The sequence below is a fragment of the Rhipicephalus sanguineus genome, chromosome 3 (assembly GCF_013339695.2).
Source record: "Rhipicephalus sanguineus isolate Rsan-2018 chromosome 3, BIME_Rsan_1.4, whole genome shotgun sequence".
Lineage (NCBI taxonomy): Eukaryota > Metazoa > Arthropoda > Arachnida > Ixodida > Ixodidae > Rhipicephalus > Rhipicephalus sanguineus.
The window spans coordinates 91950337-91966928 of NC_051178.1; the positions used below are offsets into that span (position 1 = coordinate 91950337).

At 46.0% G+C, this 16592-nt stretch overlaps 1 protein-coding gene across 1 annotated transcript in view; it reads left to right on the top strand.

The window, feature by feature from the left end:
• The first annotated feature begins 13804 nt into the window (after positions 1-13804).
• The window catches only part of LOC119386845 (hemicentin-1), a 139497-nt gene continuing 136709 nt past the window's right edge, over positions 13805-16592 (top strand). Inside the window, exons 1-2 of the mRNA XM_037654113.2 lie at positions 13805-14076; positions 16134-16308. Coding sequence (XP_037510041.1) covers positions 16182-16308 — 127 coding nt within the window. The 5' untranslated portion in view covers positions 13805-14076; positions 16134-16181. The remainder of the gene's footprint in view (positions 14077-16133; positions 16309-16592) is intronic.

Here is a 16592-nt window from a genome sequence, read left to right on the forward strand (position 1 = left end):
TGCTGGCTCGCTTGCTTGTGCTTGCGCGCGGACGAGTGAACGCGTCTGTGTGTGCGTGTGGATGTTCTGTAAACGTGCGCGCTTTCGTGCGAACGCGAGGCTGAGCGTGGGATTTTTCGTATATAGGCGGTATCGTTAACTATGCCTCTCACCTCGTGCCGATCGCTTCTGGAAAGCTCCGGTGCCGACATTAGCGGATTCCAGAAGGCGAACAGTGTGGGGCCGAATCCGAACCAAGGAATGTTTGCCCGTTGGGCCATCGAAACAGTTCGCTCGCTATCGTTACCAGGTTGCGCAAAAGCGCCACGCTGTGGATAGCGCAGCTGTTGATGCTGCAGTAAGCCTAATATTCGCCACTCATGCAGAAGCACGCTTCTTTCAGTTGCGTTAGGCGTCGTTTGTTAAGGGAACACGGCTGATGACGAAACAGCGACGAGTTGATCCGGCCGTAGTTGTAAGCGAAGAATCCGACTCCGTACTGAGAAATAGCTTCCGAACCTATTCTTGTAACAGCAAGCATTTGCGCCGGAACCACTCAGCCCGGACGTACTTTAGCTACGCGTGTACACGAATGCGATGGTGGCGGGTCGCCTTCGTTAGCGCGTCAAGGTCGACAACCTTGCGACAACGTTTACATGCGGCGCATTCGCGCTCGTCATATCGAAGTCAGGAACTGTTTCAGGCTGTTGGCAGATTGAGACCTGAGGTAGGAGCCCTACATACCCTTCAATGTGACACGTGAAGATGTGCATGCACCGCGCGAGATGTCTTACTCCATCTCGATCAACTACTCTCTCCTCCCGCGCCAATGCGATTCGCCTCCCTGACACTTCAATACCGCGTATCTGCATAAAAATAGAAAGCGAGAAGTTATCGTTACGTACACTTCTATGTCTTACCTGAACCATATTAACTTATACTTTGTCTATGCGATGGCGTTACGCACTGGATGTATGGTGGTGTAGGAAATTAAATTAAACATATTCCATAATACGTGCATAAACTAGCTTGCCGGGACAGAGACTTGTCGGAGAAATGTTTATTTTACCGTCAGTCTACGAAAAGTTCATTATTTTTTATTTTCGCTCTCCGTCTTTGCGATTTCTTTGGTCTCTTATCCCTGGCGGTATGGTACGGCCCGGTGTCGTAGGCAAATTTCACGATTTCCATCTCAACCAAGCGCAGGCAAACGGTAGGTGCCCCTGAAAAGCTGTGAATGCAGTTTTTTTTTTCGTGTTTCTGTCGACACATGTGGTATGCTGTCTCTGAGCGATACATTTGGGAATTTTTTGTCGCGAAAGTTATCTCTGTCCTGATTTTAGGCTAAATGACCTCAATAGCCACTCACCTGTCACTGAAGATGAGGTTGAAGAAATACCCCAAAAGACTCTTCGGTTTCATCTAAAACTAGCCCCCTCTACTAGCACATTTGTCTCACTAAGCTTTGACCTCGGCACTCACTTAACAATTTGACCGTCGCCGTAATTCAGTCGAACTGCGCCGCTATCCTCGACGTCACAGGGTCAATTTGGGCCACGGTGCCTGGATTCCGATGATGGGAGCCTGTTTGCACCTCAACAGCTCGGGGTGACGTGATGTCAGCAGAAACCCCACGTGTGACGTGGTACCACCGCCGTACAATTCGGAATCAAAGGTGCCGCCTGGCGTCCCGCGTGGCTTTCCATAAGTATCGCTTCAGCAAGGCCAGATGCTGGGCTAGTTGGTGTTGCATGATTAAAAAACTTCGCTACAGTTACAGGGACAGAAGAAGTTAGGGACACCTTATGAAGTAGACACGAGAAGCGTAATTTTACTCACAAGTATCGCGATTCTGCAAGGGTTAGATATTGTAACGGGTCACTGGGGAGAAACTAACCCACGCCTTGCCGCTTCGTGATTCCCACTATTTTGCCAGCATCACTGTTGCCAGAGCCAGAGTTGACAACTCTACTAATGGCGCCATGCGTGACGTTTCTACGCAGGACAAATGACCTCGAGCTGTTGAGGTGCAAATAGACCCTCCCATTCCGATGACGGCAGCTTGCAAAAACACCACAGCGTGCCTCGTAACGTTGTAGCCGGTTTCGCGCTTACCGATGAAGAACTTATTTTACATTTATATTACCTATCACCAAGCAGGACAAAAGACAAGGTAAAGTATGGTATAAACGTGTTACGCGAGCACTCTTGTTCACAACTTATAAGGTAACGAAGTATCCGGTACTAGTGAACGCGATCTTATCGCGAGGGCAAATCCACGCGCTCAATGTGTCCGCGAGTGCAAATTAGATTTAACACACGAAAAAGACAATCATCACTTCAGATAAAGATTAGTTCCACATTCGCATCGTGAGTGCGGCAGAAATTCTTGTGGGTTGGAATTGAATTTTTGCAGAACAACATTCGAATGAAGTAGAGTACGCTTTGGCTCTCTACAATTCGTAGAATAGGCGCGCAATAATTAATACAGAGTTTTCTTCTCTCTGCTTTCTTTTTCCCCGACATATTCTTGTTTGAGTCGGCCCGCCCAAAACGGCCACGCGCGCCGTCAATCTTCTACGCATTTGTGAACCGCCCATTCCCCTTAAGCATCCGTGTCGCTCAAGTGCGTATTAATTAAGGAAGCGGGAATAGCCTTAGCAGCGCGCTTGAGTGTCTGGCGGCAGTCGTTAATGGAAACCAGCAGGTGCTTGAGAGACTTAGAGCTACTTCATGCTGCGTATATTTCTTTTAGTGCTTCGCCTTTTTTTTTTTTGCGTTCGAGATGTCTGGCTATCAGTTGAAGAAATTTGTCGGAAGTGCGGCACGTGCCCAACGAGCCAGAAAGCAATTCCAGCGCTGCATTACGAACTGCCATACTATAATATGAAATTTCTATAATCGACTCGTCTTTTCCACTTGCGCTAGTTTTAAAATTGACCTTTCTATTTCGGTAGCGAAGAGGGCTTTTCTGAACAAGCCGTGTTTAGGTTGGAGATTTAAGGTCTCAGTAGCTTTGGTTACCGTGAGGAAAAATGAAAAAGCCTAGCTACTGACGTGGTTGTTTGGGCGTGTTGGTAAGACGTGACTAATACTGTTTGAGCGCACAACCAGGCGACGAAATAGAAGAGGACGTGCGACACACGGGCGCTATGTGCCTCGCGTGTTCTTTCATGCGCTCTTCTGGTCGTGAGCTTAAACACGATTTGCCTAGTTACGTTTACAGATAAGACAGGAAGTACTTTCAGCTTTGGCATTAAAGGCATGGCTATCAAATCCGACCTAATCTGTCTGTTGGAATCTCTAACGAAGGTGTCTTGTTTAACAACATCACTTTCACAAGGCCTCATAAAGCAACGTTCCTCGTGATGGTATTGTCGTCCTGCACGGACATTACCCCAACAAACCAACTCAGTGGCGTGCAAATCGCACCTCCGCACTAAATAGTGGCGAACGTGGTTGTTGAGCGTCAACTTAGGTGCCCAGCTTTACCTCCTAGTCAGGATAGCGCACTGGGAGGCTGCGGCTTATAGTGTCCTTAAACTGAAGGCTTTGTCCACGACTGAGGCTTCCGAATGGGGAGCACCTTATTAAGACAGTAAAGTTCCTTGGTCTCCGTGTAGCCAATTGTATTGGTCAGTATCGTGATGCGACACTTCGAAGCGCTCAGTTCTCTCTGTTTCAAGCAGTGGCACGAAGTAAGGCCGACACTACAAGGCGTATTGCACTAATTCATTAAGTCGTCGATTGAACTATTATATGTCAAATGTTCACAATCACTACAAATGACCACACACTCTCAGAGAGAGAGAAAAAAAGAGCATATGTCTTACTCTTTTTGGGGAGCCCTGACGTGCAACGTATATGACTCCCTTTTATGGGACACGTGAACACTCTTTAGGGAATGTTGGGTACCACGGCTCTCTAAAGAGAGTAATATACGTGCCAAGTAATGACTCACAAAAATATTCAAGGCCTCTTTCTTTTTTTATAGGAATGCAGTGTAGAGTGTCGTCAGTGCATTTTAAAATTTTTTCTAATGTATCGACGCATTGTTGTGTTTTTCTTTCTCGTTTTATTTATTACTCTATCAAAAGTGTGGCCGCCAGAAAACGCGGCACTTCGGACGTTGCACCTAATTACTGGCGGAGCGCCACAGTCGCTGAACACATCTGAGAACAACGGCGAAAATTGAGGCACTTAGTTTCACACGTTGGCTAATAGTACACTGGGGAGTAATCTCCACAAGCAGCACCGTCGTAAAGCACGTATCACTGCGTTCGTCCCGCGGTCTTGTGATGATCTCGCATCGTGGGAACGAACAGCGTTGATCGCCACTTAGAGGGGCACGTCGCACTCTTGGGGCCAGCGTCGGACATCCTATCGTTGCTCTTGGCATCGGCCAGCGATGACCTCGGACATACGGGGGATAGTTTCTCGAATGGACGGATGCTATGTCGACGACATGGAAGACAAAAAACGATGCTTTCGAAAGGAGTTGCACGGTAGCGATAACACCGTCATCATAATACAAAAAAGGGTTCGATGTGATGGTGTAAAGCCGTAATTACATTGCTTAGAACGCAAAAAAAGAAAGACTGAGATGCTGTAAACTGAGATTTGAGCGTGAGGTGAAAGGAGAGGAGGAGGGGCAGGGTAAAGCATAGCATAGCCGTGTATAGTATGTACAGCAAGGGATGGGAAAGGGAAGTAAGGGTGAGGAGGAAGGAAACGAGGAGGGTAGAGGGCAGCACTGCATCACAAATGAAGGTTTCCTTTCTCGCGATGAACACCGATCAGGCAGCACGTTTGGAACGCCAGCGCGTGCTTGCCCGTGAACTCGAGGGTCGCTGAAGGGAATTCGGATCACCGGTCCGCACTTCCTACACCTTTCACGTTGACGGCAATGGCATATTAGATGTGAAGCATCTTATAGCGGACTTCAATCCGGTGGTGGTGGTGTGCGACGTGACCACCCTTACTGCGCATGCGCAATCCCTCTCCCCCCTCCCCTCCCCCTCGCCACTTTCCCTCTACCCTACACTCTCCCCTCCCCTCTCCACTTCCCCTCTCTCCTCCTCTTTCCCCCTCCCCTACCCATCTCCTCTCCCCGTTACACTCCCCCTCTGAAACGCGGGCTCTACATGTCGAAACACTGCTTCGCAACGCCTCATGGTCCCCTTTAGCGGGAGATGGTGTGATTTCTTTAAAGTGTGGAGCACTTTAGCGGCCCGGGTTGTCGTGTGCTGTCGTCGTCGTCTCATGTCGCTTGGCGTTTTGCAAGCAAAAGCAATGTCACGGATTCGAGTGGCACCGGGAAATGGACTCAGTCAAAGACTCAGGTAATGGCACAACACATTTATGAAACAAAGGCACGGCACTCTGAAAATATACAAATATCCGAAAAAGACAGGTAACAGTTAGCAAGCATAATTTATCACGAACTCTTCACTCTAAACAGTAAGTCGTCCTAAACAGTCCTACCTCCTGCTAACATAGCTTCATAAGTATAGCCTCAAGACCTCTGCTCCGTTGGGTCGCTCTTGATTCTGACGACTCCGTTCGATGCCGAAGTCCAGTCAGCGTCAACCTCCTCCGCGATTCGCTTGGATCTACGATGCTTTCAACAATCTTGTGGGAAAGAGTTGCGGCTTGGGCTAGTTGGTAGGTCATGGCAATTATTATAGCGCAAAAGCAAGACGAAGACAACCCAGTTGGAAGTTAGCGCTCGTCTTCGTGTACCTTTTGTCTTCGTCTTGCTTTTGCGCTATAATAATTGTCTTGTGGGAAAAGTTAGCCGTCGCCTGTCCATACAGGTCGTCGAACCGCTGGCCCGAGTGCTAGGCCCATTAGGGCTAACGTCGACGTCGGCTTGGTCACCCGGCGTGGCGTTCCACCGCTGACGTGTCACTCCGGGGATTGCCTTCGGAGGCTTGCTTCAGACGGGGGATTGCGACAGGAACGTCCGTACTTGCTGTGCGCGGTAGCAGCATCGCCGAGAAGCCTAGCTCGAACGCCGTCTAGTTCGCCTGCCACACCTCGGGACGCCCGCATCACAGCCTGCAAACCCGAACGCCCGTCGCTGTCGTCGTCAGTTCGTCTGCTGCCGAGGCGACTTTCTCTTGCCGAGCCCACGTAGACAGTGCCAGCTCATTTTTTCTTCCTCCTTGACTGGCGTGCGGCACGAATTTACTCGATGTGTCGCTGCTCATCGCCTGCGTTCCGCAGATGCGACGACTAAGAAGCACTGGAGCATACCATTTGCTCCTGCCCTGCTCTGGCCGCTGAACGATGCGTGATGGTGAGCCCCTATCGCCTGCTCGGTCTCCCTGCGACAACTGTGGAGGACTTCCTTTTTCCTGCACGGTCGAAGATAGCAGCCCTGCGAGCGTTCCTCGAGTGTGCGGTTCCTGCAGACTTCGGCGCCCTATAGACGAACGCTTTGCCTTCGTCCGCCTGCGCTGACAAGATATTCTCTTGCCATGCTACTCACTCCTTCATTCCATCTTCTTCTTCATATAATATTTACTTCCCTTTCCCCATCCCTAAATTCGCTGAGCCATGCCCCCACGACGGCAAGCAGAAAATAGTGTCCTTATTTCTTGTTATTTTTCCAAACCCTCTTCTCTCCTTCTTGACGGCTCGGTTCACGTGCCTCGAGCGTCTAGTAGTTTTCAAGCACGCGCTCGGGCTACTTCGAACGCTTTACGGGCTTCGCCCTCCTCGTCGTTTTCCCACCTTATAGGTGCTGCTCGTGACAATAGCGTAGCCATAGGAAGGGGGTGGGAAAAAGAAGCGAGGGTGAGGAGGAGGAAGGGGAGGAGGATGGGTTATTCTGTCATCGTATGCTGTCATCTCATGTCGTCGCTCGGTATAACGCATGTGAAAGCATGTATAGCATAGGCATATATAGCGAGCGGGCGGGAAAGATAAATGAGGGTGAATGGGAGTGAGGTGAGGGTGAGGAGAAAGACAATGAGGAGAGGATAGACTAAATCATAGCATTGCCATTTATGGCGTGAGGAAGGAAAAGCCATGCATAGCATAGCCAGGTATAGTATGGTTTAGTAAGGGCGCGGGAAAGGGACGTGAGTTGAGGAGGAGGGAAAGGGCAAAGCATATCATAGCCGTGTGTAGTACAGCATAGCAAGGAAGTGGGAAAGGGAAGTGATGGTGAGGTGGAGAGATGCGTGGGTGAGGAGGAGGTAAGTGAGGAGGGGAGAGGGCGTCATTCCATCCAAAATGGAGGTTTCCTTTTCCGCCATAGACGCCGAGCAAGCTCCACGTTTGGAACGCCAGCGCGCGCGTGAAGGCTAGCGTGGCTGTAAGGGCAGACTAATCACGGTTCCGCACTTCATGCAGCTTTCACGTTGAGTGCAAATGCATACATTTTTTTTTCACATCGTCCCCACTGAAATGTGGCCGTCGTGGGGTGGGAATCGAGTCAGCTCAGCCCTATTCAGTTGCGTAACGCGCGGCCGCTGGATCAGCACGGAGGTGATCCAGCGTGAAGCCAACCACACTCACTGGGATCAGGCTAATACGGTGCACTACCTTAAGCTTTTGACAGGTAAGGAACGCTTAATCGGAATGAATGACGAGTAAGAAACTTGAAGCACTTTAAGGAAAGAGACATATTTGTTCAGCCTGTGCGTGACCCCTTTCAGTCTAGCTAGCGACTTTAATGGTCGGTAAGTGTGTCTAAATGTCATAGAACATCAGATAAAACAGAGCGTTTAAGAGAGATATCACGCTTTATAAAAGCTGGTAAATATTTTTCTTTTAAATGGGTGTAAATGATGCACACATCTTCAGATGAGCATGGCAGTGTTCTCCATGTTTACGGTAAATTTTGTTTCATTGACGCTATAAGCACTCAGCGCATTGTGCTAAAGTTCTGCACTGTGCGTAAAAAAATACTGTAACACTCCAAACTACCTACATACGTGACATTGCTTCCACAATCGCTACCAACCGATTAACTTACAATTTGCTTGCGCATCACTCATAACCTGATCCCTACAACTCAAAAAGGCATAAATAGTGCGCCGTTAACTGACGACCGGAATAACAATCCAGACTTCGTATAACAGAAAAAATGCCGCCAGAAATAGTAAACACCACTTCAGAAATTTCCTGAGCGCTTCCTAAACCGAGCTTCACAAACTCTGGATAATATTTTTAAGTAATTTACGACACGCTTGACTGAATGCCTTTGACATTCTAGGTACAGGCTTCCCGCATAATAGGAGCTTTATAATTGCCTATATGAAATCGAGTTCTCGCAGCAGAGCGCGGAAACTTTCTGTGCGTTTTATATGCACTAAACGTCCGTACCTTGCCATTGTTAGCCTATCTGAGAATCGGAAATTTATCTCAAAAACATAGCTATCATGTCTCACGCATTTTCTATAAACACCAAATTGGTGACAGAACAAGTAATTTTTGTACACCGAGAAATTATGCATATAAAGTTTCAGAAAACATTCAACCGCGCTATACGGTCAAGTTTCAGTGAAGGCTGCTAAGCTTTAGCTCTCTTTTGTGAAATGCCGTACAGTTGTGCTATTAAAAAAAACAATCCCGTTATGTTGTGTTATATTATGTTATGTTATGTTATGTTATGTTATGTTATGTTATGTTATGTTATGTTATGTTATGTTATGTTATGTTATGTTATGTTATGTTAGATTAGTTACTCTCGTTAGTGCAGGTTCCGGGCACAGTAAGGCTGCGTAGCTGCAGGACGCCACAAAGAACCACCATCAGACTCCTACAAACTCAATAAGCGTGCATGTGGATGTGTATGAATATATAGGAGAGTTTCTGTGTATTTCGTTATCCTTTAACCTCAGCGCGGCATTTTACCCAAGAAGTCTTATTTACATCTTTCAGTATTCAGTCCGCCTTCAACGAGGTGCACTACGAGGACTGCGTCTGTCTTTCACAAAACGAAGATACATGCTTCTACGCATAGACCTCATTGCAAGTCGTGAAAACGTTTTCATAGAGATCTCTTTTTCGAAGTTCACCGTGTAATTCCGGTCTTTTACAGGCAAGCAAGCAATTTTCGCTCGTAGAACTCGAGCAGACAGGTTCGTAATTTTCCCACATGGTAACATCAGTTAGGTTATATGTTTACGCGGTACGAACTACGTCAGTATTCGTTAGCGCGCAGTCTCTATAACTTTTTAAACGCTTATTGATGGCTCTGGAAGCGATTGCTCTCATGAATATTCTGCTCCTGCTACTGAACCACGGCTCCCAAAACCTTTCTATTAGATTTGCCTGTACTGTGCGAGGTTCGCCTTTCCGGCAACTATGTTCGACCACTTACTATATTGAATTTACGGAGAAAAGCCGTAAAAGCCGCGCGAAGTAGCCCTATATCGTGTAACACGGAAGATGTGAAAGCAGATAATTGAAACGGACGTTTATTCATAAACCAAGGTGAACTGAAGTTTCCCTGCTGTAGAGGCTGTTAATCTGCTTGCAAAGGATCATAAATTGCAACCACCAATGAAGAGGAACAGACAAAAGCTGTAGCGAATCCCTGGAAACACCAGAGGCAACCCTTCAAAACTTTTCAAGTTGACGTGCACTCAAAATCATACAAAACATGGGACCCACAATCAATCAATCAATCAATCAATCAATCAATCAATCAATCAATCAATCAATCAATCAATCAATCAATCAATCAATCAATCAATCAATCAATCAATCAATCAATCAATCAATCAATCAATCAATCAATCAATCAATCAATCAATCAATCAATTCCTTTTAGAGATAAAAAGAATAGCGATAAGCGAAAATGCCTTGATGGGCGTTAGAGTGAGTGGACTTCGATAGTGTTCCGAGTCCCCTGTTAACGAAAACACTATATGTTCATAAAAGAAAGGTACCGGCAGGCTAGGGAATATTCTTCATTAAAATTTGGTCACCAGTTTGTAAATCAAGTTTAAAGGGAGAGAAAAACATAAAGTAAGAATAAAAAAATCTACGCATATCCACGAAGTGAATGATGAAGAGTGGGGCGAAGCTCGGATTTTTCGGTAACCTTGAATCTCCCGTGCCATTGCCCAGCTGTTCTAGCTCAGTGTCAAATGTCGTGACCCAAAATGATAATCATCATGAACCGGCACGAGCTCTCATCGTCCTCTTCTTCCTCTTAGCTTCGCTCCCAGAACACGTATTTCGTCCGGCGTATTGCAAGGGGAAAGCACAAAGCGAAGGAGAGATGTCAGGATGATCCGTGAAGAGGGAATGTTCTTCGAGGAAGATCTAACAGAGAGACAGAAAGAAAGAAAGTTGGAGAAAGTCTACCTGCACGGAAAAAAATTCTCCATGATGGTTCTTGGCTGTCTAGTCATACGAAATGAATCGTAGAGCGTATCGAGACGTCATATACTGCACAAGCCAGTCGTTGTCGGTGATGCCAACGTTAAAGTCACGGACTAGCACGAAGGGGTTGTTCTTGTACTTTGTTTCATAATCGCTCTTTACAAGATCGATGTACTTTTCTACGTTGCCTCGGGAGAGATTCGGAACCAGGTATACAGTCACGACGACGGTTCCGTTGGATAATTTTATTGCAGCGTGTGCTCCGTTGTGAGAGGGCGTGCACCGCAGCGCGCTCTCGCGTATGTTTTCGCAGATTTTTTTATTTTTTATTCAATTTCGATATTTGTACGGTTTTCGCTGTTCTCCCTCTCGTGTATTTTTTTCACAGGTGTGTTTTTTTATTTTTCGATGCGCCCTCTCACGTATTTATGTTTTTCACAGATTCTTTTTTGAGCTTCGGTTTCGGTGCGCTGGAGCACGTTCCAATAATATACCGCATCCCGACAATCTAGAAAGGCACGTTCGATATTCTCTGGTTTTTGGCATAGCAGGCAATCTGTTGTCCAAGTTTTTCCTGAAGCCATGTTTTTACGGGAAGTGTATTCGTACGTAATTTGAAAAAGAAACTTTTGGCAGTTGGCGTTGCTGGCATTTTCTTAACCCTTTTTGACTTGTCCTGGGTAACCACGATATGGCAAACGGTACATAGGTGTGGGAGGAGGACTTCGACTACATCTTCATAAAGTCCCTTTTTTGTAAGGTCATTTCATGCACTCAGAAGAAAATCTAACTTTAAACATTCTATATGAGAGTAAGACCTGACGCAAGAATCCGGTCACCGTGTCCCCCATATATTTGCGTGAAGAAACTATAGACTCTGGAATTTTTTTGCGCAACCTAATTTGTATAACCGTGCGTAAAAAAGTATCATTCACACAGTGGAGGAACATAAGTCTAGAGACAACCTGGCGCACAAATAAGTGATGAAGGCCAACACCTCCGCGTTTAACCGGAAGGAACAGGTTAGTTGGACTGTGTTTTTCCCATGTCGATGCGCAAATCGAAAATGCAGATACACGATGTATCTTCTGAACACATGAACGTGAGGCACACAGGACATTCATCACATATCATATACGTAGCAGGAGAAGTACATTACACACCGCAGCACGCGAGAACACAGATAACTGTCGGCCTTGCCATAAATCCGCTTTTTCCTTTAACTTTGGTGTTGGTTAAGTCCAATGTTCGTCAGTGTTTTTATACATGTCTAGACGTACACCCAGGCACTTTGTTGGCAGTGTCGACATACTTCAGGGCGAAAAAAAAATCCCGTGTAGTATCCTAATTGCAATGCCAAAATCCGCAACTATTCTGCCAATTTACCTTGCATCCAGTGTATGAGCAGAACTTTTCGATCACAGCTGTTGCCTCAATGATGCTCTCTAGTTCAAACAAAAATAGCAATGGCATCGGCATGAGCGAGAATTTCTACCTGAGCTGTAAGTGAGCTGTAACCTCTCATATTTTCTTTTTGTAATATACTCAAGCACAGGGGCTCAATATAGACAGCAAATAGCAGATGCGACAATGGGCACCCTTGGCGCACTGAAGAACACACAGAAATGTTATCTGTTAGCTGACCATTGATGATTATCCTAGTAGAGCAATTCGCATATGTCATTTTGACACCATGAGCTATCACACCGCCTACATTCAAGTACTCGAGTACGAAAAAAATGTCCATCATGCGAAACAAGATCGAACGCTTTCGCAAGATCTAACTGAATCATTGCTACGCGATCCCCAACTACATCACAAACATCGAATACACTTCGTGCAATATGTATGTTCGTTGCAATACTGCGCGCTTTAATGCCACATGTTTTATGAGACCCAATAAGCGTTGTAATTACACTTTGGAGTCTTTTCCAGCACTTTCACGAATATTTTGTGGACTACGTTGGTGAGGCTGATGGGTCGATAAGACCTTACAAGCATTCGTTTCTCGACGTCGTCTGTTTTCGGAACCAGAACAATATGTGATGTGTTGAAAGGTAGAAGGACCTGTTTGTGTTCATACACATAATTAATAACACTCTGCAACATTTTAGCAATTTTCGACCCAAAGAATTTATAAAAGGCAGCTCCAAAACTATCAAGTCCTGAAGTCTTCCCGCTTTGTAGCTTTTCAATAGCATTCTCTATTTCCTGTACCGTAATGGGTGACTCAAGACGAGTCTTAACTTCTTCATTGAATTTCGGGATACGTCGCATGAAAACGTCCCTGAATCGTTCATCCATCATCTGTTTACAGCCAAAAAGCTTTGCGTAATGATCGCAAATATTTCGTCGAATTTCTGCGTGATCGCCGACTTCTTGTCCTTCATTCTTCAGCTCGCATACCTCTTTTTGACGGGCATATCACTTCTCATCATCTAATGCACGTTTTGCTGGAGTTTCTCCCATAAAAAATCGCTCCGCACGCGCCCTCAAAGCAGCTGACGTATACTTAGCAATGTCAGTTTTTTTCTAACTGATACTTAACATATCTTATTGGTTTCGTATAAGCACCTGGTTAAACATTTTCCATAGCACACATAAGTTGTCGATTCTTCTGATGTTCCCTTTCTTTTTGTTTTTGTTCATGCTGTCTAACGCTACTAAACTCGGTTGCTTTTATTTTTACTTTCTCTTTAAAGTCTTTCCACTGTGTTGTAAAGGTATCAACTTCCGCTTTAAGTAATTTCTATACGTCTTTGGCAATGTAATTAACGAAGTCTTCATCTTCCAGTAGCCCTGTAGGCACGCTGGCAGAACATAGCATAGCCTTGTATACTACCGTATAGCAAGTGGGTAGAAAAGGGAAGTGAGGGTAGGAGGAAGGAAATAAGAGGGAATAGACTAAAGCATAGCATATAAAGAATGAAAAAAAAAGAAATAGAAAGAAAGAAATGCAGAAAGAGAAAGAAAAGATAGAGGAAGAAAGCGAGAAATAGAGAGAGAGAGCGAGACAAAGATAGGAAAGAAATAAAAAGAAAGAGAGAGACAGAGAAACAAGGAATTAGAAATAAGCAGGGACAAAGAAGACAAAAAAAAAACAGAGGGGAGAGAGAAGAACAAAGAGGGATAAATTAAGAGAATATTAAAGAGAAACAAAGAAGATCGCCCAGCTTTATAGAGAAATAAAGAAATAGGTTGCCCAGCGAGCGCCGACGGGCCCGTGCTTCGCTCAGCCAAGGTTCGCGCGACTTAGTGCAAGCTTTCCGCATTTTCTTCGCTTTAAAGATAAAGTTTAATGCTGGTACAGAATTCTTGGCAGGAAGTTCAGTCCGGAAGTGCGGAAGAAATAAAAGAAGACAGAGAAACAGGGAGCTAGTGGCCTTCTTTGAAAGTTGAGCGTGTGATAAAAGAAGATGGACCCTTTATTGAGAGGAGGTCAGCACGCTTTCTTGTTCTTTTGCACTCGCAGAGGGATCGCACGGCCGACCCGCGATCGTGGTCAACCAGGGCCAGCAGACGGAGTTGCCCTGCGAGACACGCAACCCGACCTTCAACAGCACACAGCATGCGCTGCGAGTCGAGTGGTTCCACCTGGGACCCCACCGGAGAGCCCAGCACAGCCAGTCGTCATCTTCAGGGGCTGCCTCAGGCAGTGCTTCCAGTCAACCTATCTACACGGTGGACTTCGGGTCACCCAAGGATTCCGCTGGAAAACCCACCACCGGAACTAGAGCCAATCTACTGCAGGTACGTCATCGTGGCCCTTGTTTCATTTTGAAGCGAAGCTTTCTTTACCAGTTAGATTGTATGGATGACTGAAGGGAAATAGATTCCTTTTAAAGCCTAGAAGTAGGAACAAGGTTCATGTTACAGACAGAATTGTCTTCCATACGTTCGTAGCAGGAAGCTACAAAAAACATCTATGGATATTAGCTTACAAAAAACTGGTCAACTAAGAAGCTTGTTATGTAAATTATTGATGTACTGGGCAAACGAGCACTTGACCATCTCCAGACAGATGGCATGCGAAGAGCATTGTGAATAATTTCGGCTATAGGCGTTTTCTGTTTTGTCCCCTATAACAGCAATATGAGATAGAGAAAGAGATGCTAAACATCTCTTAGTGGAACTTGTTGTTGGGCTAGTTAGTCACTTGTCACGTTGAAGAATTCGGCGCAACTTGGCATTCACTCAAAAAACACACTCACATTCACACACGCATCCACTCAAGAACACATCCTGAGCGCTGTGTGTGGGGTGTGTTCTTGAGTGGAAGTGTGTGTGAATGTGACTGTGTTTTTCGAGTGAATGTCAAGTTGCGCCGAAATCTTCATTAAACATCTATATTTATAACGCAGCCAATGAGTGGCGCCTAAGTTCGGGATGCCTTGAGCTCGGTCAGCGTCCTGGGATGTCGAGGTTGGAGCTGGCCAAGGCTACATCCCAAAATTGTTGGTGTGGAAAACTGCACCCCAGCAATGAACATGCGAGACCACTATTCTCTACAGGGCGTACTCTTTACACTCTTGGCAATGAACTATTCATGACTACGCGAATGCATTTGAAAAGTCCACGCTACATTAGCTGCGCGGCTGGTGCGTTCAAATTTAGGATATAATTTCCAAATCGATACTGGACTCATACTTTTCGCATACGCGTTCCTACAGTACCTGAGAAGACGTAAAACGATCGATTTGGAAAATGCTAAATACACCTGCAGGAAAAAAAGAACTCGTGGAACCATCTCGCGTATTAAACGATCCTTCTCAAACACAGACCAAGTTACTTTTTAATATAATGATACTTTGCTATGGTGACTGTAGTAAGTGGAAGACAAAATCAACATTTATTCAACATTAGGCCGCCAGCTTCTCTGCTTGATTGGGGGTCTTACTCATATGACCAACCTTTAGAAACAAGTAGGCAGCTCTTAATTGCTGAAACCCTTTTCGCCTAAAATCCGCGTTTCAATAGACGCACTTGTTAAGCTTTAAGTGCGAATACGGAGTCGACAAGATTTCAGCCGAAGCTCTTCTACGTACTTGAGGAGTTCTGAAAAACACGGGGGATCGTATTTCTTTAAGTTACGAAGCAAGGAATACTAGATTATTCCTTTAATAATGGGCGCCAAACCCTAAACGCACTGGCGGATAGCCGCTCCGCTAACTTCGTTCTGCCGGATAAGAAATGCTCTCGCTAGTCCTGCAAGGCGTTATCCGCCGGTGCGGTGAGCGCATGAATGCGGCGCCTGAAGCAACGGAAACAAAACGAACAGAACGTGGAGTAGGAGGCGTACTGTGAATACGATTAGAGTATGAAAAACTGCTTCCCTGATGATAGTTGGTAGATAAAAAATTGCGTTAGCTTTATGTATTCGGGTTTGTACCACGAAGAGTAAGCGAGAGCGAAGAGGAGAGATAGATCCAAGTATACCAAGCAATCCCAAACCTAATTTGTAGTTGCAGTTCCTCGTGCACTTTGTTTTCTGTACCGTTTGTTCCCATCTCTCTTTCTAGAGTTTGCGCTTGAACTCTTAAGAGCAATGAATACGAACTAACCCAAAAACGCAACCCTTTCCAGTGATATTCGCGTATATACCCCAAAAAAGAGCTCTAAAGCCGCGGTTTCTTGTACCTGTTTTCAGAGGCAAACAGGAGTGATGAATGGAGGACGGAGGACCTCCACTCTTTTAGTTAATCACGCGCACGGAGGAAGCAACGCAGACCGGGCCCTCTGGGCATTAATATTCCATTATGTGATGAACAGTATTTCATCATCGTATGCGTCTCTGCGGTGACGTGCAGGTGGTCCGCTGGGCACGTCCCGAGTGGCAGGGCAGGGCCTACTTCCACATGGTGGGCTACCCGTTCTCGCTGAAGGTGACGGGACTGCGGTACGAGGACACCGGCGAGTACGTCTGTGTCGTCACTTTCCGGGACGGCACCGGCCGCAACGCCAGCGTGCGCCTACAGGTCGTCGGTAAGGACGGTGCATCTTGTGTCTTTACGGGGCTATTACATTAATGCTCATCACTCTCTGGCTAGAATCACGCTGGTGTCTTCGAAGTCATTCGGTCATTTTTGAACTCAACAAGGTGTGGGCTCGAGCTGGTTGGCACTTCATGATCAACACTTCTAGCGCAAAATTTCCGTCCTTGTCCGTTTCGTCCGTTGTCTAAGAAATTTTGCCCAAGAAGTGTTGATCATGGTTTTTGAACTCATTCAGGAACGCTGTTTTTCGGTAGGAATAGAGAAAATGGCGCC